General features: G+C 47.5%; 1 protein-coding gene across 5 annotated transcripts in view; it reads right to left on the bottom strand.

The window, feature by feature from the left end:
* LOC126533874 (uncharacterized) overlaps window positions 1-26,767 on the bottom strand; it is a 160,133-nt gene that overhangs the window by 27,149 nt on the left and 106,217 nt on the right. For 3 of the 5 annotated variants that reach the window (XM_050181067.2, XM_050181070.2, XM_050181071.2), the window contains exons 2-11: window positions 24,498-24,640; window positions 19,986-20,091; window positions 13,203-13,369; window positions 12,688-12,823; window positions 6,493-6,738; window positions 5,178-5,351; window positions 4,230-4,355; window positions 2,641-3,044; window positions 952-1,225; window positions 47-298 (exon numbers count right to left, since the gene is read on the bottom strand). In XM_050181067.2, the coding sequence (XP_050037024.1) occupies window positions 47-298; window positions 952-1,225; window positions 2,641-3,044; window positions 4,230-4,355; window positions 5,178-5,351; window positions 6,493-6,738; window positions 12,688-12,823; window positions 13,203-13,369; window positions 19,986-20,091; window positions 24,498-24,640 (2,028 nt within the window). The remainder of the gene's footprint in view (window positions 1-46; window positions 299-951; window positions 1,226-2,640; window positions 3,045-4,229; window positions 4,356-5,177; window positions 5,352-6,492; window positions 6,739-12,687; window positions 12,824-13,202; window positions 13,370-19,985; window positions 20,092-24,497; window positions 24,641-26,767) is intronic. The other 2 variants (XM_050181068.2, XM_050181069.2) reach the window with 2 other exon arrangements.

The raw sequence follows: 26,767 nt of genomic DNA, 5'->3' as shown, positions 1-26,767 counted from the left end.
GAGACGTCGGAGCAATGTCAACAGCGTGCCGTGAATGTCTATATACCTTCTACGCTAGACGGTGCCTGGGTGTCTCCGGGCGGGCTGCACACCAGAACGCGGCAGCAGGCGTCGTTAGGGTCGGCGACCTCCTTGCAGGTGTCGCCACCGCTGGCACTGATGACGTTGCAGCGAGGGAGGCAGGCCAGGTGGCCCTTGCCGCTGCACGTACACCGGGCTTCGCAGCCGTCGAAGAAGGTCTCGCCGCCCTGGTACACCTTGCCGCGGAACTCGCATCCGTCGAACCGATGGAGCTTGCCTGCGCACAGCGAAACCGGAAACGAGACCCCACGTCAATGCGCTTCGGGGTAATGCGTCACGTCCGGAAAACTGCGGTCGCTTAATAGCTACGCTAATTACCGCGCAATGACATACGTCGGCACCTGAAAGACGCGCCGATAGTTCCCAAAGCGGTGGCATGTGGAACAAGCAGCGTCAACACTTGCGATACGGCACAATCCATCAAGAGAGGAGTTTCGTCACTTCGCAAAGGTTCACTGACCCAGCGGTTAATTATGAGCAGCATACATTTTGCAGTAAATTTAACCGTGGACTTTAGCTGATATTGTCATTCGAACCTCGTGGCCAAATAGATCTATAGGATCTGCTTGTGGTTATCGCCTGAAACGCAAATGTTTCCTCCGGCTATCGCTATCACTAAGGGGACTGGAGGCAAGCTAGGGCAGGATTCCCAAAGAGCCAACGGCCGACTAATTCCTACATCTTAAATATGCATTCGGATTTAAAGCTTTTCAAATGCTGAACGTGGTCTAGCATTGTAATGCAGCCTATATTTTCAACATCGTTCCGTCATTATTTATTTGGCCTGTATCATATGGAAACATCGACAAAAGGCACGTGCACAAGGAACATAGGGGCGAGGGACGTTTTACAATGCCTTCACGCACTCACCGGGGTAGCCGCCCTGTCGAGACGCGTTGGACGCCCCGTCGCTTCCGATGCTGTTGCCCGCGGCGGTGACGTTCGCGGTTCCCAGCGGGTTCTCCGTGACGTTGGCGTCTCCCGGCTCGAGCACGTTCACAATGGTGGTGCGTCCGGTGTCCACGAGCATCTTCTCCGTGACCGTCTCCTGCTCGTAGACGACCGTGGTCGCCGTAGGGTCATCGTCGGCGCCAGCGACAGTGGCGTTTGTCGCCGCGGATGGCAGCGCGGTCGCAGTGGTCACCTTCAAACGTGCGCGTGCGACAGCAGTCGCCAGCATGCATCATTCACGTGCATTTCCATTTCACCCTCGCGCGGCACTTTTGGCGATCGACACTAAAGACAACTCGTACCAATAGGGTTTCGCTGCTGCTTTAGATATGCGTGATCGCTAGAGCCGTTACGGGTGCGTGGCGCGGGGTTTCTGGATTCGCCTTCTGTGTTGCACCCATGTCTATAGCGAGTCGCGACACAACGCCTGCGTCGTGTGCCCCTTTCGTGTGTCCCGTTATTTGCGCTGTTTGCTAAAGCATGTGTCCCTATTTTACCTTGCAGATCCTCTGGACGGAAGCGTCGATGCGATCTCGCTCCAGTGATTTCGAGGGTATTACACGTGCGACTAGAACTGTTCGTGCCGAACTATGACGGAACTTTGCGAGTTAGCTAAATTCCTTGTCAGCTTATGAGAAAATGTTTGAGAGAAAGGCACGGGTAAAACGGACACCGTCTGCGTCATCCTTCTTAAGATCGAGTTCAGTCTGGTGCCCCTTAACTGCGAAGTTCGCAATCACTGATAAAATCGTTTTCAGTTCCACGTACACTGCACGTGACAGTTGAGACTTTTTTAAGGTCTGCTCTTTGCCCGATGGTGAAATGGAAAAAGGGTATGCTCGCTACTCTGCCATCGGATGATGATCATATGCACCAACTCTTTTTTTATATATGTATGTCTAGATATATAGCTCTATTTGATTCAAGTCTCATGAGATGACTTCTATAAGCCGTTACATAAACCATTGGTTTAGTGAACATTAATCCATTAGAAGACAACGGAGTACCTAAATGGAAGGCCTTAGCCCTCTCAAGGCACGCTGGCAGTGTGAGTTTCTGCGAAACAGGTTTGGAGCTGCTATTTCATTTAGACTTCCACTCTCACGAGCAGAAGTGTATACGCACCAAGGATTCCACGAAAAAGTGAATGTAACTAGAAAATGAGATCTGCCGCCCGAATTCGGCATTGCGAACACCTTACATTGCACCCGCAAATTTCTATTTGCGCGTCTGAATCACGGAAAAACAAATTCAGATATTTTGTTTGATTCTTCGCAGAGTCTGTGGTCCGTATACCTACACCTACACTCCCGGGTGTAGGCGTAGACAATATGCACAATAGAAGAGCGCCAATATTCCCGCTACTTTATTTTTCTTTTCCTCATTTTATCCGAGAGACACTTAATACCTCGCGAATCGGGGTTCTCCGGAAATCAATAAGACTATATTTCCCGAACGCACACGATACTGAAGTCGCTATAAACGGGAACGCCACATATACACAACGCTCCAGCGCAATCATCATCACCACGTGCGGCCCCCCGGCGACACGCACGTCTATACGCTCAAAATTTCAGGCAGCAACCAAGAACTATAGATATATCATACCTCGACGTCGTTCTTGACGTAACCGGTCTCATTTCCGGCTGCTTCCGAACTCCGTCCGGGCGCCGTGACGTTCTGGATCGCCACGGTTCCGTTGGGCGACGCTTCGCAGGCCAGGATCTTGCAGCACGGGTCGTTGGGGTCCGTGAGGATCTCGCAGCCCGGGTCGAGGTTGCCCGTGGGCGGTTCCTCGAGCGCGAACAGGCACCGTTGTTGGCACTCGACCTCGGTCTGGTCGGTGCAGTGGCACTTCAGCCCGCAGCCGTCGTAGAAGTACTCGTTTACGGGGTACGTCCGGTTCTTGTAGACGCAGGTGTCCGAAGGGGATGGCGGCGGCGTCGACGAGTGGTCGTCGTCGCCGGTGCCGGGCTCGGATGAAGTGTCGGCGGGGACTACCCCGTTGCCGCCTGCGATGAGCAGAGACAGAGAGCGAACAAAAAATATATATGTTACTTTCTCAGAAAGTGCCCGTAAAAATTGCGATACACTTTCCCTTCAAAAAGAAACGTAATTATAACGGTGATACTGAAGTACCAAAGCGCCAAGCAGACGACACCAACGGTGGACGACACGGACTTGTGTCGTCTGTTTGGCGCTTTAGTACTTCAGCAACATGCACCAATTAGCCCAACAAAAAGTTCTGCATTACAACTGTGCCTGGAACAAAACAAAAAAGTGAAATAGGGCGGATTTTCTTGCGCGAATGAGTTAAGACTGCTGAGCGGGGGATGCAGGTAATTTCCATGTTCCCTTCGTCGCACTACGTATGAACTTGAGGATGAATGAACTTAAGAATAGATACGAAAATTATTGTACTTTCCAAACAACTGGTCTATTAGTTTTTTTATTAAATGCAATAAGTAGTCCGTGGCTACTCTCGTGTTGCATTTAATTCCAATGTGAAACCAAGGAAAAAGTTCAAGGTTACTTAATGGCCGTAACATGCGCTCCACATATCACTAATCGCCAACTTGAAAAACAGATTCGTTCTCATTTCTTCGGTTTTCAACGGCAGGTTTTGCCGAGAACCTCGTTACCTCTGCGATTCTCGGGTTCCCAGTGAAAGAACTTGACACTAACGTAAAAAATAGTGATAATACTGTAATGAAAGCCACTGAAGTTATCAAAATGAAAAGTGAAATTATTTATAGGGCAATTAATTCTGAAGAAAGTAATGCCGAGAAATGCGCAAACTATGACTACTGCTCAAAGCCCGCCAAGAGGAAAAGGTCCTGCGCACTTTGTTAAAGGCTTTTTGACTGCAATTTTCCAGTCTACACACGGAAGCCTTCGCTCAACTACACCAGGGCAAAACATCTGGGACACATCGTTGGCATGCCATGAAAAAAAAAGGCAAGTGAGGGGCTGCGGTGTCAAGCAAAGTGAACAAGCGGATAAGAAGCACGGCCCCCAAGATCGGGTGACACGCGTTGTACGAGCCACGCGCGCCGCCAGATCTCGGAGGCCATGGTGATATAGCCCGGCCCCCCGAGATCGGGTGGCACGCGGTGCACGTGCTACATGCGCCATCGGATCTCGGAGGCCATGGTGATGGCGGGCAACATTGGGGTTAGTCGCGTTCGCAGACCGACCTTGTGAGCATCCCATGGTTGCGTTGTTAGGATCGCCGCTGTATCCGCTCCTACACCGGCATACGGGCGAAGCGTTCTCCAGCATGCAGAGCGCGTTGGGTCCGCAGAACACGTTGTCGCACGGGTCTGCGTGACACCACACACACAGGCGGTAGAGTCGGCGACTCGCGCAGTCCGGGCGGCACGAGAAAATGAAGCGCTCACTCCGCGGACTTCGCTCAACTGCAGCGACGCGATATACATACGCGCCCTGTCGAGTGGGCCATTTGACAGATTTGTAGGCGTCGAGCCACGCGTTGATCACGTGACGTTGCAACACCCGGACTCGTGCCTCGACATGGCCCGGAGCAGCTATTTGTTGTCCCACTCACTAAATCTGCAGTGCGGTCGACTAGCTTGAAACTGTGTTGCAATACACGAATATGTCAAAAAAAAGAAACCGTGTTTTCCTGCACCCAGTACATGAAAACAATGATAAATCACTGTAGTCGTAGTGGACACGTTCTAGAAACTGATTTGCAGTGGCGTAGTCAGAAATATATTTTTGGGGCGGGGGTAGGAGTGTGGGGAAGGGATGGGGGAAGGAGGCACCCACTTATCCAAGACCGGGAAAGGGGAGAGGAGGCTCGGCAGACGGCATGCTGGTATACGCAGAAATTTCGGAGAGAGGGGGCCTTCTCCTTCCCCTGGCTATGGCCCTGATGTTTTGTAAAAGAATCCAGAACATCCAGAAGCCACGTTTTGGCCACCGCGTCCGTAAGACACTAATTGCAAGAGGCAAAGGGCTGCACTACCGCGCCATTGCACCCGCCTACAATAAAGCACATCATTTCAGGGTCGGAGTTCTGCGGGTCACTCCGACACGATGCTCTCGCGCGAGACCGACTCATCCCTATTCGGGCGCATCAGGTGCAAAGCGGTAACGCCAAGGTACGTTCCCGGACTGACCTTTGCCCGAGAAGGGCTCGACGCAAACGGCCCCACCGCAGGAGCTCGGGCAGCACTTGAGCACGCCGGCGCACTCGAAGTCGCTGTTGCACTCGTTCGAGCACGAGTCCGGGTCCGTGCTCTGGTCCTCCACGATCTCGGGACAGTGGCCGCTTTTCTGGCTGTACGTCCGCACTGCGCGAAGACGGCGAAATAGCATTGTAACAAGGAGAAGCTGATGGACAATCGGAACACTTTTATTTTTCGGCACCCAGGACTTCAAAGCATCCAAACGAGCCGAACGTGACAACGGCTAAACAAGAGTCCAAAACTGTCATTCACTGTAAACGTTTGTCATGCGCTTGCATTTCAATTTGTTTTGCTTTTTTTGCTTTGCTCAATCAAGGAATAGAAGAAAGACTGAAGAAACACAAGAATAGTGCTATATGTTTAAGGCCCTTGAGAAGAGCTACTCTTCCTAGCCGATTACATGCTCCAAGAAACCAAGCAGACAGTGCGCCTAATATTTTTCGCTATTTTATTTTTTACTTTCATGTCTACTGCCTCGTTTGCCTCAAACATTAGCTTTCAATTTATTTCCCTCCTCCTGTCTTTTTTTCTTGTTGTTATTTGCATGCATTTTACATAGTAATTGAAGTATCGAATTGCAGCTGCCAGTGAAAGCGCTTTAGACACACTGACATCTTTACTCTGTTCCGTCTCCCTTACCTTCCGTGCTTTGTTTATTTGCGTGTTTAGATATATGACACTCCGAAGGCTTCAGACAAGATGACACGAACCAGTACGAACACTAACCCTCGTATTCACAAATGCACCTTAACTTGAAGCGCAAGCTTGACTTGATCAAAGGGACGCCTGTCATGAACGCCACAAAGGAAACGCTATGAGCGTCGTAGGCACGTTCACGCGAGGAGTCATTTACATAAATATCAAGTCAAGCGCGGGCTTCAAGTTAAGCTGCATTTTTGAATACGGAGCTACGTGTGTCTGCTCCCTCAAGGCTTAAGTAAGTAAAGAAAGAAAGAAAGAAAGAAAGAAAGAGAGAAAGAAAGAGAGAAGGAAAGAAAGAGAGAAAGAAAGAGAGAAGGAAAGAAAGAAAGAAAGAAAGATAGAAGGAAAGAAAGAAAGAAAGAAAGAAAGAAAGAAAGAAAGAAAGAAAGAAAGAAACCGCACACATATGTATAGATATTTCTTTCCTTCTCATAGAGTAGTATACTGCAGTCGAAAGGTCATCGAAATCGCTAAGAATTGGCGTGGCTCAAAAAAATTCAACACTTGTCATTTTCACTGTTCAAGCAACGGAAGGTGGACTCACGCGCGGGGTCGTGGTGCGGGTGGTTCTTGCTGTGCGCGCACCGGACGCTGACGCAGCAGGGGTCGTCGGGCAGCGCCTTCTCGTAGCAGAGCGGGTCCGAGGCCATGGCGCCCGCTCGCACGTACGGCTCCTGGCAGCGCTCCTTGCAGTCGCCTTCGTCGTTGCCCCGGCAGACGCATCGCAGGTCGCAGCCCTCAGTGAACTCGTCGCCCACGCGGTACGTGCGGTTGTAGCGGACGCAGCCGTCTGGAAGCGACGTCGACAAGAGTGACGTACACGTCACGTGGGCGAGAATGCGGGGCCTAACTGCAGGGTTACATTGTGGCGCGGCCTCTTTTGAAGGGCACCTCACGCCGATGTTTGCGGATTGGGACCCCACAAGAACTGCACCGAAGTCGGCTTTGTCGTCTGTTCGTGTAAACGCGTAGCTAATGAAGGCCGCAAGGTACAGGTACAGGTCCCTGTGCATATATTCTCCTTATATACTCACTGTGTCGTGCACACGCTCCTCTATTATTCGGGCACGTGGGATCCGCAGTATGCGGAAGAACTAATAAAAATATAATCATGAGCCATTCCACTCTGCGAAGTTGGGTGGCCGGCGAAGCTGTGTAGCACACGACAAAGAGGTGACACATAATTTTAAACAAAGGTACCGGCACATTTATTGTTTTGATCTGTGGTCATCGTGACGAAAGGTATGCGCCTACATTTATTTTCATGCGACCTCGTTCATTTGTGTTATACATTCCTTATATACACTCGCGTTTTCATTTCGTGATATATTGAAGCAAAGAATTTGAGACCGAAATCACCGCACCGATTGGCAGTGGGCTAGCGCCGTCAGCGCTTTGGCAGAGGGAAGGGCAGTATGGGAACGCTAGCATGATGAGAGTCATCAGAGGCGGCTGTCTAAGAAGACGACGACGACGGACACGCGAGCAATGGCACGAGCCATTGCTGGTGATGATAGTTTTTGCTCACAGTGGTTTGTTGACGGACGCGAAAAATGCGCGGAGCCCTAGCCACAAACAACTTCGCTGTAAAAGTTGACACGCCATACCGGCCTGCGGAAGCGGATGTCCAGCGAAGCTGTTGCATAACCACCACTACAACTGCTGTGAGGGGTATGTAATGCTTAATTTATGGTGCTTGTTTTGAGTTTGTTCTTGATTGAAACGCATGCTGTTCTGTGTGTTGCATAGGTGATTTTAGTGAATGTATGCACTGTTCGCTACACTTCGCTGAGCGCTTGTAGCCTCTGCCTTACGGGGGTATGAGCCATTGCTTATGACAGTATGGGTCGTTGCATTTCTTGCTTGCTTGCGAGAGTGAGCCATTCATTGCTTACGAGTTTATGAGCCGCTGCTGCTGATGATAGATGTTTGTTTTGAGCCTGCTCTTTATTGAAACGTACGCTGTTCGGTACGTTGTATCGTTGTACGCGTGATTTCAATGAATGTACGCACTGTTCGCGTGGCATTGCCGAGTGCTTGTAGCCTCTGTATATAGAGGGGGTTCAGTCATTGCATTTTATCTTGATTAGGGGGGTATGAGCCATTGATGATGATGATAATTTCTGCTCATGGACGGACACAAAAAATGCCGACCACCGAGAGGCTCTTACAGCTTCGTTGTAAAAAAAAAAAAAAAAAAGAAGTGCCCAGAGATCAATATACTGCGGCTCGCTCACAGCAAATGCTCGCAGCACTGAATGCGTATGACCCCGATGAAGAAAAAGGAAACCTTACAAGGAAGGGGATTAGTATTGCGCAAAGAGTTGCGTGGCGTCCACAAAGCGAAATTCAGAGCCCATTCATACCGGGTGACGCTATACAATAGAATATACAAGCATTTGTTCATGCACGCATAAAGGCAACAGCGACGTAATACAGGACTGAAACAGAAACAAAAAGAAAAAAGAAAGAAAGAAAGAAAGGAAGAAAGAAAAACAGAAAGAAAGAAAACAAAACAAAAAGAAAAAGAAACAAGTTCTTTGTGATCTAACCTTGAGTCCGAAATGCCTGCGTCTATATGGTGGTACGCTCGGCCACGTCTCGAGTTGCGCACACCGACCGACCGACCGACCGACGTATCTTGGGACTTTTCTTATTTCCCCCACGCGGGGTCGCCAATGAGGTCAGGGAGACAACGCGCAGGACCGCCATCGGCGGGGGGGGGGGGGGGTGCCGCTCTCACCCCCCTGTTTATAGTTTTCCTCGTGCGGGAGTGCGGCGCGCTCTTCAATGCATATATACACGCAGATATGTAGTCCAAGCTCTCGTGCCCTTCGGACGCGCACGAAACACAAATAGCGAGTCACGGTACCCATTCACAGCCAGTGAGTGGGTCGCGCATTCCTTGTCGCATACGACACCGTCCGTCCGCTGATCGCACCGATCACGACCTACATATGTACACGTCCCCTGCGGGCGCTCCTCCATCCAGCGATTGTATGCGTGCCGAGATAACCGCTGAATATCGCGCTGCAAATAATGAAAACAAGGTGTGGAACGTGCCGCGTATACGTCTCGGGACCCTTCTGATTAAACGTGTGGCTGTAAAATTCTCCAAAATATGCAGAACGTGCTCCAGCATCTAAAAAAAAGATAATGCTGGAACGTTGACCTCTAGGCACCTACACGCAGCTGCAGCAACAGCAGCCTCTATACGTTGCCGTGGGACGGGTTTTGTTACACAACGACTCTACTCGTAGAGAGAGCGGAGAACCGATTGGCAGCCCCGCAGAATCGAGCTGCTCAACGCTTTCGAACGCTCTAAGAGCAGTCATCGTTAGCATCATCACCACTGTCATCATCGTCATCGTAGTAATCATCATCATATTCATTACAGGAGTCTCCCTGAAATCTAAAGCAACCCTGTGTTGCGTCAGCTGCATCCGTCTTATGCCTGCACATATCTTCATCTCATCACACCACCCGATTCTCGGCTGTGATCGACTGGTTTTGCTTCCCTTCCCCCAAAGCCTTTAATTCTGCTGCTCTCTTAATCTAAATTATAGAATATCAGTGTTCTAGTGAATACTGTCTTTATATTGCGTTTTAACGTCACGCCTGTAACGTATTTCGCTCCTTCGCTCGTCGCACGATTTTCAGTCCTTATGAAGTCACATCGTTATGCTTAAAGTTTACTTCAAGTACCCCAAGTAACAGTGTAGCTAAATGGTTCTTCTTAATTTACTCAATTGCAATATCCTAACTTTTGGATCCTTTGTCGACGTTTACAAAGCACGTGATGGGACAAATGTTTTCCGCGCATTTTTCCACGGCACAACGCTTTCTTTCTTTTTTTCCCTTTTCTTCTCCATCACCGACTCCACAACGGACGGTGCTTTTAATCGAAGATTCATGGCGGTTCCATGCGCCATCAGTGACCTCCAATGGAGCATCGCGAACCGTAAAATTAGTCTCGGAAGAAAATTGCAGGCTCCGACTAGCGATAAATACATGCATTTGCGGCCCCGGCGCTCTGGTCGATTTGGCCTTTCCGGGCACGATTCCAAGGTTACGTACGAAAAGTGCCCTGTCGCAAGCGAAGCGCACGTTCTCGTGACAAAGGGATGTTCGATACATGCCGCAGCTATTGCGATACCGGCTCTCTCGGGCGTGAATGACGGTCATGTAATTCGCCGTGCATCGGACGCGGACTTGCGTTTCTGAAGCGCGAATGTCGCGCGAGTGCGGATACCAGGCACGCGACTTGTGTTGGGGACCGCATAATATACGCGTGAGAAACACGCAAGAAAAAAGTGGAACGGCGATAACAAACTATCCCTTAAGGTTGCCAGGTCGATTGACAGACATAGCAGACAGACAGACAGACAGACAGACAGACAGGCACTACAGACAGACAGACAGACAGACAGACAGACAGACAGACAGACAGACAGACAGACAGACAGACAGACAGACAGACAGACAGACAGACAGACAGATAGACAGACAGACAGACAGACAGACAGGCACTACAGACAGACAGACAGACAGACAGACAGACAGACAGACAGACAGACAGACAGATAGACAGACAGACAGACAGACAGACAGACAGACAGACAGACAGACAGACAGACAGACAGACAGACAGACAGATAGACAGACAGACAGACAGACAGACAGACAGACAGACAGACAGACAGACAGACAGACAGACAGACAGACAGACAGACAGACAGACAGGCAGGCACTACAGACAGACAGACAGACAGGCACTACAGACAGACAGACAGACAGACAGACACAACGGGCCCGACCAACAGATTTACGTCACAGACACGATAGGCTAGACAGGCACAATACGCACATACACGCAAACACATACATAGACATTCATAACAGACACAGATTGCAGCTTTGGTGAGAGCGTGTGAGATGGGGAAATATAAGAACAGATACAGGGAGGTTAAGCACAATAAATGGTATGTAGTTGGTTGCCTTGTACTGGCTGTAGGAAAATGCTGGGAAGGATGAGGTGGTATTCATTAATGCTTGCTGCTACCTACGTCCTATGCGCTGAAGTACCACTGCGGGTTGCATGAGCACGCACACATGCGCTTAAGAGGCTTTATGTCACGGTGTAGCGTGAACAAAATGCGCCACTGAAAAGGAGGCGTACGAACTCGGTAGGCGGAACATTCGCGAGAAAAAAAACGCTGACAACTGAAGTCGTCAACGTCGCGCCAACTCACCGAGAAGACCGACGACGAACCCGTGGGCGTGGCGTGACTCTTTAGTTGACGTGAATGCGCGCAACGCGAAGTGTGAAAGCGGTTGCGTAAAGGCCTTACTTTTGCAAGGTAGCCACTTGTTCGCGGAAAGCCGCCAGCCATGACAAGCCGCATTTGTCGCGAGACTGTTGGCTACCTCGTTTCGAGCGTTCTTTCATGCTTCCACGCTCCTGTGCTTACTAACGGACCTTCCCACCTCCGGTTCTGTCCTCCATTTTGTTGCTTCAACTAGCAAAGGCGTCTGCATCGTTTCTACGTGAGGATGCACTTCAAGCATATCACTATGCCTTTCGCAATGGTTGACGGTAACCGTACCGCCACTCACGGTTTTGAGAAGTTCTGGGGAGTCTTCTGCACATTACAGCACATACAGGTTGTGGAGCTTGCCGTTAGCGATACAACAATAGGAACGCTGAATGTCATTTAGCAGTGCTATTACATGCAGGATAACACAGTGTGTAGCATTGTCCTAATAGCACTGTCATATGCGTGTGTAGCTGTTAGTTCTATTGTACATCGTGTCGACGGCTGTGCACATTGTGACGACGAGAGCTTCAAGGTGCGTGACAGATTTCTGCTCCGATTAGGAAACACAAAGGAAAATGGTAATACTCGAGAACAAGGAGACGGTGAGACACTGGGACAGCACGTACGCTTCAGTGGAGCACTAGCTCAAGGACTGTCTGCAGTGTGTTAGATGAGTGAGTGAGTGAGTGAGTGAGTGAGTGAGTGAGTGAGTGAGTGAGTGAGTGAGTGAGTGAGTGAGTGAGTGAGTGAGTGAGTGAGTGAGTGAGTGAGTGAGTGAGTGAGTGAGTGAGTGAGTGAGTGAGTGAGTGAGTGAGTGAGTGAGTGAGTGAGTGAGTGAGTGAGTGAGTGAGTGAGTGAGTGAGTGAGTGAGTGAGTGAGTGAGTGAGTGAGTGAGTGAGTGAGTGAGTGAGTGAGGTCTTCGTTCAAGCACTTCACAGCAGAGATGTGCCTCGACTGTCCTTCGGCATTTCCTTGTGAACAGTGACCTACTTTGATCTAATTTGCAAAGTTCGTTACAAACTCTACTTACAAGAACGTGTCTGATCCAGGTTTACATGGGCAATGGAAGAATATACGCGTTACACTAGCGCTTTTATTCCACAGTGCTATGAGATTATGTATCACACTGAAGAGCGCGCGTATGGGAAGCCTCTGTGGTTAACCTTAGTTTCTTGGTTTCGAGTGCCCTTCTTAGCGTAGGCTCAGCATGCATGTGTCTGGACGGTATCCTTCTGGGTGCTATAAATCAAAGAAACAGAGTTAATTTCTTAAATGTGGCTGATAAGTAGCCTCCTGTCTCGTGGTCAACCTTCACATCAAACAACTACAAAGAGGCATAAATAACAGCCGACGTGAATGTCCGCGGAGATTCGGACATGCGAAGGAACAAGGGCATTGATATGTAGGTGGCGAGTACTGACCAGCCGTGAAGACAGTGAGGATCTCAGAGGTGGCACCGAGCTTGCCGGCTTCCTTGTCGTCCCAGACAGACACCTGCACCTGGTAGCCAGTCTGGGGCTTCAGGTTGTCCAGGGTAGCCAGGGGTATGTTGCCGAACTGCGAACAATAGGGCAATGGGGAATCCACTGATACAAACGTCTCGTTTCATGTTTACGCACATATTCATTTCCTCGCATTGTTTAGAGTTTTTTTCACGGCATAGCAATGTATCAACCAACTAACCCAACCAGCAAGAGGGGAAGAACAATAATGAGATCAACATGTAAGTCAAAAAAGTCATTGTCAATACGAAGAAAAGCTACGTCATCGTGTGCGGTGGGAATCGGTGACACTTAATTGGCTACGCCACCATGCACGCCCGTGGACTTAATCGGCAATTCGTTCCGTTGGTGAATCCAGCTGACGGTAGAGCCTACCCGACCGTCAGCGCACACGACTCCAGACAGGCAAACCGTCCTCAATGGCTCGAGCTCACCTGTTCTCTCTCCCAGGGGGCGTCTCCGCGGTTGGCCGTCAGTAGCCTGTGCTGAACCACATAGCCGGAGTCGTAGCTGGGCAGCTTGAAGTCGTCCCAGGCCAGTCCCAGGCTGCTGGGAGTCACCTGGGTGACCAGCACCTTGGCGGCAGCGGGCGTCGGCATGTCTGTGTGTGTGTGCGTGCGTCGCACGAGAGACGAGCAAAAGGACAAAATGCGAATGCTGCGTTAGTTGGGAAGGGTAAGTGGAGCCTGAAATCATTACTATTGTACGGTTGCAACTTATGTATAGCAGTGGGGGCTAACGTCCCGAAGCTGCTCAGGGCAGGTTTGTGCGTAACGCGGTAGTGATAGGCTCCGGATCGATTCTGGACACCTGAGATCCTGTAACGTGCGCCCATCGCACAATACACATGCGTTTTTTTTTTTTTTGTTTTTTGCATTTCGCCTGCATCGGAATGCGGCCGCCGTTGCCGGGATCGAACCCAGAACCTCGAGGTCAGCAGCGCAACGCCAGAGCTATTGAGCTTCCCTTCGGCACGAGTCCAATCATGCTCCAAGTCGGGCGAGAAGTGTCACAAATCAGCGAGCGCTTCAGCAGAGTTGCACGAGTCATACTGTGAGGAACATTGCACATTTGCCATTCATGTTTATTTTTCTTGCAATCGGCTTCCCCTCGTCTTGACTGCGAAACACTAAACAGCCGAAACGTTTCACTTCGGCAATCAGTGCGCTTCTTTTATTTACCTTTTATTTAACAACTTATATTTGCGAAGAAGCCGGCGACGCGTTGTGCTTGTTGCCAGCATATATAATACGTGATAAAAAAATCACTAAACCAATCACAGTATAGCGCCAGCCCACGCCCTCTCAGTCGGTGAGACGGCGCTAGTTCTTTTGTATAAAACTACATGTTTTCACTGTAACTACATTTTGTAACTGCCGAACTTGTTGCACTTGGGGTTCTCGCCGACACTGCAGTTTGCATTATTCGAATATCGCACGGGGTACCCAGCACCGTTCAGTGACTCCACACCGTACAGATGGTTTACTGGAAGAGGTATAGATATGCTTGAAAAGTTACAATGCTAAAGTAGTCACCTAAAGAGATTCGCTCATTCACTTGAAATTTTTACTCAGGCCACGTACTTGCAGTTGCAGACACGTAGCTCGACGACAAGTGAGGCCTATCGACAGAGATGTAATTCACGAGTATCTCTCTCTCTCTCTCTCTCTCTCTCTATATATATATATATATATATATATATTGAAGTGAGCAAGGCTTCGCCCGTGTTTGCGTTTTGCCCTTTTGTTACAGAATTCCAACGGTAGATTTTTTTTTTCATTGCCTTATCTTGTTTCTTGTTTTCTTTTTCTACCTGTAATTTTGGGATATCTAGTCCGATCTGCGGCCAAACTTGCTATTTCGTCACAGTTAGTAAAGTAGAAGAAGGCACGAACAAGCTTAAACGTCTATATATATATATATATATATATATATATATATATATATATATATATATATATATATATATATATATATATATATATATATATATATATCGTCTCCTGTGGCAGGAATTCACTCGCCGGTATCGAGCTCATCGTCACGGAATCCTAGGTAATGCTTGTGCCTGTCTGCAACTTTACGAATCACAAAAGAAACACGCACTGTCTCTTTCTCTTTCTTTTACGGAATTTTAGTTTTCTTGCCCGCTCGCTTTGGCAAGCTGCCACACAAAGTGCGGCTCCTCAAATTCTTTTACGAGTCTCCAAACGGCAAGACTGCCTTTCATAGCAAGGCAGCACTGCAACGTTCTGGGGAAAAAGAAAAGCGAGTTGTACTGGCTTTCCCTGGTAGCAACGAAAAGACTGCGGCGTAAAAGTAGAGAGAGAGGAAGGGGAGAACGCACTCTTTTGGAACCTAACACGGCCCCTGATGCTGCTGATAAAGGATACGAAAAACAAAAGACAGCTGTAATTTATGCAAGCAACCCAAGGCACGTAAAACTGGGGGAACCATAAAAAGAAGTCCAATATAGCGTCCACGTACACCTTGTACAAGATACAAAAAAAAAAAAAAACTAGCTTCGCATGGCTACAAGTATTTCCTTTTTTTCTCTCTCTCATTCTTTCCTTCTTTGTTGTTGCTTCCATTGCCTCTTTCTTATTCTCTCCGGCTTGCCTTAATTCACTCAATCAGCCTCTTTTTTTTTTTTTTTTCGTTCACCCGTGCTCCCTTACGTTCACTATCTTTCCTATTACTTGCGTCACTCTCTATTTTCTTCATTCACTCTTTCTTTCGTTCTTTCTGTTTCATTCCTTCATTCTTTCATTCTTTCCCTTGCTCTTTATTTCCTTCTTTCAACGCCTTCCTTTCCTTTATTTGCTCGTAAGCTTTTCAATTCTGTCTTTCTGGCTCCTCTTTCCTTTCATTCACTCGATTCCCCTGCCTTTCGTTAATTCACTCTCTCTCTCTTCCATTCCAGCTTTCTTTAGTCCCCTCTCCCGATTCGTTTTACCACCTCCCTTCACCAGCAAGTTGAGACAGAGGAATAATAAAAAAAAAAGAAGAACGTTCGCCGGTAACCTGACACACCTTGTGACCTTCGGGCGAAAGGAGTTCTTAGAAAGGCTTTCTTCTGTGCCGCAGTTTCGCCTCCTGCTGCATTGAAAGCGGCTCAGTGCCGAAAAAAAGAGAAAGAAGGATACACCGAGCGGTGTTTTTACGAGCCATCGGGGATCCTCAATCGAGTCTCCTTTCTCGGGCACTTTTCGAGTACTCTTCGCGTCAACAGTGAACGTGACGTGACCTTTCTTTGGCCTGGCCAGCAGAGAAAAAAAAAAAAGAGGATAGATGTGTTCGGCGTGCCTGTCGTTTTCTCACAACATTCGATTCCTGAACGGGCTGAAAACAGGCTGACACTTTTACGATACCGCCGCGCCGTTCTGAAATCGTTACGGCATTCTTTTCAAAGAGCAGCGCACAAAATCTCTACCCGCAGTGAATAAAGTGCGAGGTGCCGCGCTAACTTTCGTAACAGAACACACCTTGCCATTTTTTTCGCTACTGATCCCTACTAAAGTCTGGAATGTTTAAGAAATATTTCGGTAGTATCGCCAACATTCCCAGACTCAAAGCGAGCGGTATTCTCTCTAACGTCTCAAACAACCAGAATACGTGTGTTGAATGCGATAGCTTTCTTTGGCTCGGTCCCCCTACTTGGCGGTTTGTACGTTTCTGGCAGTTTGAAGTAGGAGAGCCAACTTGGGTCACAATGTGTAGGCTGCCTACTACCTTGCCGATTAGACAACATGGGCCACTGGGTGCGATGGGCACGAATAGACAACTTGCTGCCAGCTGCTGCCTGGCCCAGTAGACAACTTTTGGGTCATCACTGAGTGTGTCGGGCCGAACAAGACAACTTCGACACTGCGTATGGGATAGTGGTACGTTCCAAATTCTCGGCCAATGGCAAGTAAAGAATGTGCCAAGGTGACACAAAGGGCATGTAGCGTTAAATATATTAAATGGCTAGCGCCCCGTCCGCAACGGGCACTTTTGCGGCGAGGGCGGTCGCTTGATGGACAGCCATTGCAACTAAGTTGCAGCCAGGATGCTATGGTTAGCGGAGGTTGCTATGCGCATTTTCAACTGGTATGATATGATTGCAACAACGTATACGGTGATATACTACGTCGCGGTACCATATTCGCATTGTGGCCGGCAGTGAGGTCTCTACTTCGTGTGTGTGTGTCTCCTGATGTGCCCATAGCGTTTCGTGATCCACGCATGGCATGGGGGACATGTTTAGCACGTCACACAAGAAAGCTATCGCTGACGTTCGCAATCACCATTGATGGTTTCTGCCACAGATTAATTCATTTTGGGGCGGGGGGGAGGGGGGAGAGTCAACGACACGCCATAGAAGTTTTATACAGATGTTTATATTATGTACAAAATTTAACACCATACCGCTCAATTGACTACATATGACGTCATAGGCGACGACTACTTGCGAGGTGTCTTAGCACAGCATCAACTCTTTCCCTTCGGAGAACTACATAGTTCGTAAACTCGAAGCTTCCATCTGTTTATTTTTCTTCTTTTCTTTGGGGAGTGGGGGGTTGGGGGTGGGAGGGCCGACTTTCAAACGTTGTTGCTCACTTCTGAGCGCATAAATAGAATTTCTGTGACCATCGGTAGTTATCAGATACATACGAGGCTTTCTTTGAGTTGCGACGCCTATTGTTTCTATATTTTGAAGAAATAAAATGACAAGCTAGGCCTCCTAATGACCAACTATCCCAAACTCCCAAACACTATTAAAAAAGAAAGAGAACTGAGGAAACGATATGAAAAGAACAACGCACGCTATAACACAAGTCGCCAAAAGAACATGTGGTGCCGCGAATATCAGCACCGGAAACACAGAGCTCTTTTATGGTACAATCACCACATGACATTGAAAGAATCTCGCACAATTGTTATTAAATATAAGTGACATCCAAGGTTGCGCATAAAGTTTGCGTAGCCGTTGGCCAAGACAAAACTTTCTGCATTTATTACAGACCGCAGCTAACTCTAGCTAGCAGAACCGGGTGCCTGCGCGGTTTGAAGACCGAAACGTCGAAACACATGCGTGCATTCTAAGCTACGGCTACTGCGCCGTAAAAAAAAAAGCCATATTCATAGCCGTCACCTAAGAATGTCGGACGAAAAGCGCCGACGACCAGACCTGCACTGGCAACGAAAGTGGCGCCCCGAGGCGGGGAAGAGAGTTAAGAAGGCGATGAAGGAGAAAGGGGAGAGAATGCATCATCACGCCAAACCTAAACGGAACAAGGAGGCAGTTACAGCGGCGGCAGTCTATAAAACGCCGCCGAGAACGCGTGTTTGAAGAGCATTCCACGGCGCGGTCCCTCGCGGACAGTCAAAAGACAAAGGGGACAGACGGCCTCGCCGACATGCCAACGTCCCCCCTCCCTCCCATCTCTCCCTCTTTCTCCACTTTCTCTCCTCCTCGCCGCTCCAACGTCCGCCCCCCTTCCCTCCCTATCTCTCAACTTTCCTCCACGCCGCTCCAGATCGGCCTCTCGGATCTTTTTTTCTCTCGAGCAGCACGGTAGTTTCGGTTCTTGTTTCGGCAGCTTTAAACGCGCGTTTGTATATTATGCGCGTTTGTTCTCGAATGAGGGGTTCCTCCTCGCGTCGCCTTCTGAAGCCACCGCGCAGCCGACATCGGCGTGGCCCAGGGCGACTTTCTGCATTGCTTTGCTTTTTTTTTCCTTGCGTTTGGCCCTACGGAACGCTTGCGCGCTGTTGACTAGAGGGCGCCACATTCTCCGGCACCTGCAGAGGGGGCGCTTCCGTACCTCTCTATGCGGCTGCCGAAGCAACGCGCTCGCGACAGGTGCTGGACGAATATACGAGGAACGACGGCGTTATGAGCGTTCAGCGCTATGTCTGGCGCCGTCGAGAACAAGGCTGCGTTGCTACCCGCCCCCTATCTTTCAGGCAGGACTCGTACGCGCGGTGATAGATGTACGAGTTCGGCGTGCGGACCTCAAGAAGGAGAGGAGCGTCGTTTGAGAGTCGGCATCGTGCTTTCGCAGCTATACGTACTGACACAGTATATAGACGCATTCAACCCCACACCACGCACACACATACAGTTCCGCACAGACGTAATGCTGTACTTGGGAGTGCGGAACTGAATTTCAGACTTTTCAAAAGGCTCGCAGTTCGCATGGCGCTTCGCGAAATCGCCTCCTGCTTGCTCCAAAGGCATCGCGTTGGTCGCACGAAACCGCATGACACGATTCCCCACAGACACGATGCAACACTTCGCTCTATATGTAAGGAGTGACGAAATTAATCTGCTCCCTCCCTGGGGAACCCTCCCTGCCTCCCATGCCTCCCTGGGGAACCGGTGGCGAAGAGAAAATGCTAAGATGATATAAGACTGGCCCTTTATATCCATCTGCCTTCTTTTTCTCTCTCTTGCCTCGTCTCCGTCTGCAGCGTAAAAGAACAGAATATCCTTATCGTCATTCTATTTAACGCCTACAGTTCGACGAAGGGCTCTCCCAGTCATCTTCTGTCACCAGAGTCGTGCGTTGGCCGACTCCCTTTCTAAGTTGCGCGAAATCGATAATTCGACATCTCGGTTATTAAGGTTCGCCAGGGAATTAAAATGAAAGAAATAGGAACTAGAAAGAGAATGGCAACCAAAGTCACGTGATTAAAAAGGTTAAGGACCTTTCGGCGTCCACAAGTATTCAGTAGAAGCCGAAACGTCTTTCAACCTTTTTTTATCCGCAACCACCTTGGTCGGCTCTCTGACTATTGCATTGCTTAATGTGGAGCTCCAGGTACTTTTGTCCTGTCACTCCTGTGCAACTACCCTATGTACCTGTAAATTTCCCTCGCTCATCCCACTAACCAACCAGAAGTACCTCCGGTTAACCTCCCCGCCTATCAATACACCCTCTCTATCTATATACCCGCTTATCGACCAATATCTATCTAACCATCAATTTAATCTACATAGCTGTATCTGTACCTATATCTATCAATATATTTATATCTACCCATCTCGTGATCAAGAGACGCGAGAGAGAAATATCAAGTACAACATAGAAAATAACCTCACGTGTTTTGTCCTTGGCTCACTGACTTTCCCTTTCCGTGCAGACTTCTATTGTTTTGTTCGCCAGCTCCGAAATTCCGCCAGTGTAAACAAATCAGTCCACGCGAGGATTGTGAACGAATCTACTCACCCTTCGTGCGGACAACGATCATTTCTTGCGTTCCGTCCTGCATGATCCTGACGACGTATTCCGTGTTTGGCCTGAGGTTCTTCAGCATCACGGAGTGGTCGTTGGGCTGCGATTTCCAACATGCACAAAAGAGGGAAGAAAGAAAAAAAACGCGTCTCTAGATAAGCTGTATGTTTTGTTGTTGTTCTTTTAACATACGAGCACGTAGTATACAGACAATGAAACTGTGGAGAACCAACGCACATCTTGGAATCGGTGTGAAGCGAACCTTTCATGAAGTGATTGAGCAGAGTGTCCCCCCGAATCTGCCGTTTTCCTAGCCGAGTCTTTGACGTAAAGGGATGTCGCGCGTACGCCAGTTTTCGCGTTTCCAAATTCGTATTTCACACGTAATTATGTTTATTTTGTTTTTTTTTTAAGTATGAGCTATTCGGTAAGAAGCAGCAGCACCCAGCAGCCACGGTCAGGAAAATCCAGGAAGGTTGGCAGAAAAGGCTTGGCTTTAAATGCCGACTGCTAAGTTCCGCCACACCAAACCCCTTTCATTGTTTTCTTTTTTTCTTTTTCTTTAAGGGACATAAAAGAGACGCGATACATCAGTTTAGACTGAAAGTATTCTGTCAAAACTTTGTTTTCGTAAATTTCGCTTTAATACGTTCGTTATTAGGACAGAAAAAAAAATGAAGGTGAAGGTTTCGTTGTTTTTGTTTTTTCAATTTCGCGCCAAAATCCCTGATTTGGTATATCAATGCGACGGCACGGACTTCGAGGTACTGTTTCGTATTTCGAGATCTGTGGCTCAGAAAAAAAAAGTTCTTAAAACGCGACGAATTCAGTATTTGGCTCCTTTAGAACGGCACTTTTACCAGTCAAAAAACTACCCAGAACCGAGGAGACGCCGTTAAAATACGCAACTTAACGGCGGGCTGGTACGGCAGCTTGAAGGCGCCGTCGTCTCCCATCTTTTTCTTTTTTTTTTTTCTTTCTGGTTTGCTCAGCCTCCTCCCTCAACAAAACAAGAACTTTTTCGTTTGTTTGTTCTGTAAAACGGTAACTTACTAATACAGATCAAAATGGCTGTCGTTTCAGTGTCCCTTTAAAGCGCAGCTTTCTTTGCCTGGTTCATAATAGTCACCCTTTTCCATTGTGTTTAGCGCCAGAACTTCTTTCTCTACTCACGCACCTCCCCTCAATTACCAATCTTGCTGACGAGGAAAATTAGCGCAACAAAAAGACAACGTACGCAGGAAGGAAAGGCACAGGCAAGCGCTTCGTCTAGCCCAACTTGCCCAACAATTACAACAACTAGCCCAACAATTAATTCTTCCTATCAATCTTCCCAGGACCAACATCAAATGTCGCCTTCGACCTCCTATCAACGCGTCGTCGTTGTCTCAATTGTGCATTAAACACGAGCTGCTGTTTACATTTCGGTAAAGTTTACGAACGATGTAGTAACAAACATTACGCGACATTATACTTCTCACCTGTGCATTGCACAAACGTAAGCAGTGCTTAGATGAATGCGACAGAAGCGTGTCGCATTCTCCCAGCGCGTCACCGTACCCTACTGTGGCGTCAGCTTTCACATGCGGCGCATATTCGCCGTCGTTCGAAACAAACGGGGGGAAAAACGGTACAAATCGAAGACCCGGTCGAAGCCGGCACCGTGAAACAACGGTAACAGCCCGCACGAGTATCGTTCGGCCCTTATAATTCTACGAAATCGTAGGAAACCACGTAATAAAGGTTCCCAAAAAACCTCAATTCTAAACTTCTTACGATGGATGGATGGATGGATGGATGGATGTTATGAGCGTCCGCTTTGGAACAGGGTGGTGGGTTGCACCACCAAGTTCTTGCTTTTATACTGTCTAGTGTCCTATATAGGTTTAAAAAAAAGAAAAAGGAAAAGAAAAACACGATGAACTCCCACAACCAAATTGTGGTCATTGCTTTTGTATGTCTCCGTTTTTTTCTCGTTTCCCTGCTTTTCTTCCACCAATCTTGCAATCGCCTCTTACTAATCTCTATTGCGGACATGTTTACTTTTCCCCTGCTCTCGCTGAACCCAAGGGTTTCAAGGATGCCAGTGGTGCCTAAATCGACCGCTGGGCAGACGTCTTCACATTCTAATAAAACATGCTCCATCATTTCCCTAGCTTTACCGCAGCAAGTACGTTCACAGGAGCGTGTCGCCCTCTTTGGGTTTTTGTCGGAGTAGGCGGCAACAACCCGCAGAGCATTACCTCCGAGATCGCAGGCGCAGCTGCGGAAGAAAGCAGTTTTGATTGTGAGCGATTGGAAGTTGGGGGAAGAATCGTGCGGCCGCCTTTTTTTTATTTTTCTCGAGTTTATATTTACTTCGCAGCAAATACTTCCCTAGGCATAAAGCAAAAGTTGAGAGGATCCCGCGCGTTAGAATACCTGTGTAGACTTATTTATCATATATACTTAGCTTCCCCGTAAGCGCATGCCCATTTACGGAATGCCACAAAGACGTAGACGTGATCAGCAGCGATTATGGCGCCATCTGGCGTCGTTTAACTCGAACAGAGGCGATGAACATTTCGAAAGCTTAATGTCCCTAAGTGTGTTGCTGCACCAAGAATGCGGCCTGCAGTGGCACCGTTGGTAGCGGGATCTTGTGAAGAAGTGTTTAACCAGAGAGGTCACAGAGCTATCTTCGTACAGTGACCAGCCTTATTCTATTAAGCTGCAAGTTTGAAGTGTCAGCAACGACATAATCACTCACGCGCACCCTTTCTTTCTCTTTGGTTTGTTTCGGACCAGAACGTGCAGGCAATATAAATATCTTTCTAATGCTTTGTGGTTAGAAAAAGTGGCACACGATGTCGCTATCAGCGTTGTTACTGCCATACACCTCTCCGGTACCCCGGTGTACCGTAAACGGTAATATGTTTACGAACCCTTCCCCTTCGGCAACACAGAAACTTGGTCCCTAAAACGAGGACAAATTACGGCAAACAAAAGCTCGATTACCAGATTCCAGTTGTTCCCAATAACCCATCTTTAAGCGTCATGTTTGATCTCCCTAAGAACAAATTTAACAAAGACAAAGAAGTTACTAACTAGCATTGACTCAATATAATTTCAGTTTTTTACTTAGCGAAGCATCTCTTGTTTTCGTATCAAGTTGTTTATGTGTGTGTTTTCTTTAGCGACCTCATGCCATGTTTATACACTCCCTTTGATTTATGGTGCACTGTCTGTATTAAAAGTAATATTTTTCACGGTAATACTGTCGTTTCATGAAATGTATTTTGTTCACTATCATACTGTGATGCAATGTATTTGATGCAATGTTGTTTTGATGCAATGTATTTTGCTCACTATCATGCTATGTTAATATTTATTTCTGTGTTGCTCACTTCTGCATCGATTGTTTTGGGGAACTGTGACCTCGTCAGGCTTTACCGCCTTTTGTCGCAGTTTCCTCTTTCATCTTTGAAGGAAAATAAACCTGAACTTCAACTTCAACGAACTAAAACTCTATAAAAATACGGGCTATGTGATACTCAGTTGCTGGTTTGAATGTTATTTGTAACAACATAAACATGGATACAGGGTATTTGGGCAAGAAGCTGTCTTCTTAGAGTGCCTCTAGGGCAGGCCAGAATTGGCACAAATCCCTGATAATCGCAAACGATGTCGCATCGGAAAGCCGTACGTCACAGAATTATACCACATTACTAACATTCCAAAAAAAAGGGTACTACGAATATTTGAGGGATATTATGGTCACCCGCAAGGTCTCAGCACGCATCCGCTATTTACAAAACATGTCATATTGCAAGCTAACCACATCTATTACCTCAACCTTTTTTTTTGCATATCCAAAATAATACGCTATACCCCACGTATAGATCTTCTAGATGTGTTCAATACTGCCTCCGTACACAAAGTATAAGAACACCAAAAATTAGAACTACCTATGGTTGGCAGCATATTCTGCACCAAATACCCAGTCTGCTTAATAAACTTGGCAACATTTTAGACCTAAATAAACAAATTTCCAAAAATAGGTTTAAACAAATTCTTCTAGAAAACTGCATGGCATATGTTTAAGTAATGTTTAAATGTTGATAACAACTTCCATGTATATTGACTTTTTTTATTTATCTTACTCAATGTGCACTGTGCGTTTTATTTCTTAGCACACATTGTTTCTTTTGTTGCTGCTTGTCACAATATATGTGTGTCGATCTGCTTGTTTTCTTTACGCTGTGATATTTCTGTCCTTCTTGGTTTTTTTTTATATATCTACAGATACAATTTAGATTGTTCAATGATTATCTTATGTTAATTATTGTATATTGATGCTGTTTCTCTACTTGTATTATGACTGCGTGCTGAACTGTATCTCGGAGCAAAAGCCTCTGTCAGGCTGCATGGCCTTTGGCTTTTGCTTCGATTTCTGTTGATGTACAGAAAGAAAGAAATCAATGAACAAACAAACAAACAAACAAAACTGGCGAGCGATTCACTCACCTCGGCATTCGTCCACCGTGTGTCAGACCCGACGTATCGAGGTGTGTAGAAGACGCCAGGGTACGGGGTCGGGTACTGTCGCATCCTCCACTGCAACGACACCGAGTTGTGCGTCACCGCCATCTTCTGGATGAGCAGCTTGCCTGCAAGACAACAAAACGTAGAGTGCTCTGTTAGGCTTCCGAACTCGCTATACGAGACGAGGTTGATACGACATTTCGCACTGTTATTAACACAAGCTTCACCATGTTTGAAACCACTGTCATAGCCGTATTTGTGTCCCAACCCTGCTACTGCAGCCTTACATATAATGCTAGCAGGATGTATTTCTTTTTAATTAAAAAAAAATAAAAGCAACGGGTGGTGTACACATCGCGCCCACCGTATCTCATGCATTCGAAAATACGAAAAATTTTACATATTGAGCGTCATTCTTTATTACATAATACAAAAAAAAATAAGGAGGAATCATTGAACCCCGCGAGAAAACGCTCCAGCAGTGATGTCCTCCTTTCCCCTCCGTAAATACAGAACTTGGCTTTGCAATTTCAAAGCACTCCTTCCTTTGCTAGCAAAACTGGATAGAGGAAACATCTATTTCCATGTGAGATACCTAGTACACAGAATATTTACGACTCAATCCAGACTCCACGCTGTGCTAGTGTACCCCTTGGTCTAAACGCCTCTATCTACAGTTGCCATGGTGACAGCTACGCATGGGTCATCCCGGAGACAAACCGGTCGGTACGATCTCCTGGGGGGATGAACTGATGACTCACCCAGGAGGGTCGCGTCAAGTTACGCCGCCTTAACGAGTAGAGAAAAGGAAAAGGCTGTCTGGAGTGTGCTTTGAGATACCACTGAAAAGCTGGCAAATGTACACAACGGCTGTAGGAACTCGTCGCGTTTGCAAGGAACCCACCAGAGCAGGTATATGGTTTCTCGTGGAGCGTGCTGGTCAAGAATAATCGATGCGAAAACACAGTACAGAGTTTTGTCTTATTTATCTTAAAAACAGGGCTAGAGGCGTGGGCCAGTGACCTGACGACACAAGCCTTCGTGTTGTCTCCTCACAGGTCCATGTCTTTTGCTCTGTTTTCAAGTATAGAACAAAAGTAGCTTAATACGATGCCGCTTGCCTTGCCATGTGTATTTGGACAGTGTATATAGGATATCTCGTCACTTATCTTGCCTTTTCATGCTAGATTACAGTGCACAAACACGAATAAGTGAGCAGATGGGAGATAATGATGTATGGTCACTTGTATATGTCTTTTGGGCTGTCTGAAAGAATGGGACAGAAGCAACTAGTCCAATTTAACATTTTACTGTCTTTCCGTTGTTTGTGTTTTTCGTGCATTCGTAATTACTCACGCAAAAGAACGCTTTCCACAAAAGTGTGGTGGCGGTGTTAACTATAAGCAGAGTTGTGAAGTCATTGGTATTCATGTCAGACAGACAACCAGCATTAACCAGGTGAATATCTGTAGTTAAAGAAGTTCATAATTACATATACGGAAGACATATATTTAAAAAATGTTGCACCCTTAGCTATTTCAGCCAGAATACAAATGCTTTCAGCCCCTCCTCTACGCACATCAGTACCAGCCACCGAGAATTCGTGTCTAGCATAAGCGCATTTCCAGGAAATATATCCCTGAAACGCCATCAACGAACAGCCCATAGGTGCGAACTTTTCTTTTGCTATTAAACTTCGAGCACAACAGTTCTACATCACCCCTCCCCTCCGCCGCATTTAGCCTAACTGAACGTTTACCACACCTCGCTCACTAATCTAAACACCGACGCTGCTCTCGGGTCGTTGCAAGTAGTAAAGAGAAGCAGGAAAAAAAAATAAGTACGCAGTCGTTAATTAGCCCGTTCGACGCCAACCGTGCGGAACGAAGAAATAAGAACACAAGCACGTTCTCTCGCACGCGCGTCCGATGGCTCGGCCGAGACTGAAAACGAGCAGATATGCAGGAGCAGCGAGAGCTGAGGCGACGGCGAACCCGTCAGACGAGTTCAACCGTCCACGTGCCATCGGCAGCAGCTATATGCTATTCGGCAGCCATTACTCTTGCTTTGTTTTTTTCACTTCTGGTTCGTCTGCTCCTTCTGGCTTCTGTTGAGGTTTTCTTTTTCTTTTTTTATCTCGTTCTTCTGCTTTTTGTGATTCTGCTATTCGTTTATCGAGTTTGCTCTGCTTATGTTACTTCTGCTTCTTGTGTTTCTTTGCCGTGTTTCTCCGGCTTCTGTTCATGGTGATG

Source organism: Dermacentor andersoni, chromosome 7 (assembly GCF_023375885.2).
Source record: "Dermacentor andersoni chromosome 7, qqDerAnde1_hic_scaffold, whole genome shotgun sequence".
In the NCBI taxonomy this organism is placed as follows: domain Eukaryota; kingdom Metazoa; phylum Arthropoda; class Arachnida; order Ixodida; family Ixodidae; genus Dermacentor; species Dermacentor andersoni.
The sequence above is the reverse complement of the archived record's forward strand: the minus strand, read 5'-3'. Positions and strand labels throughout refer to the sequence as shown.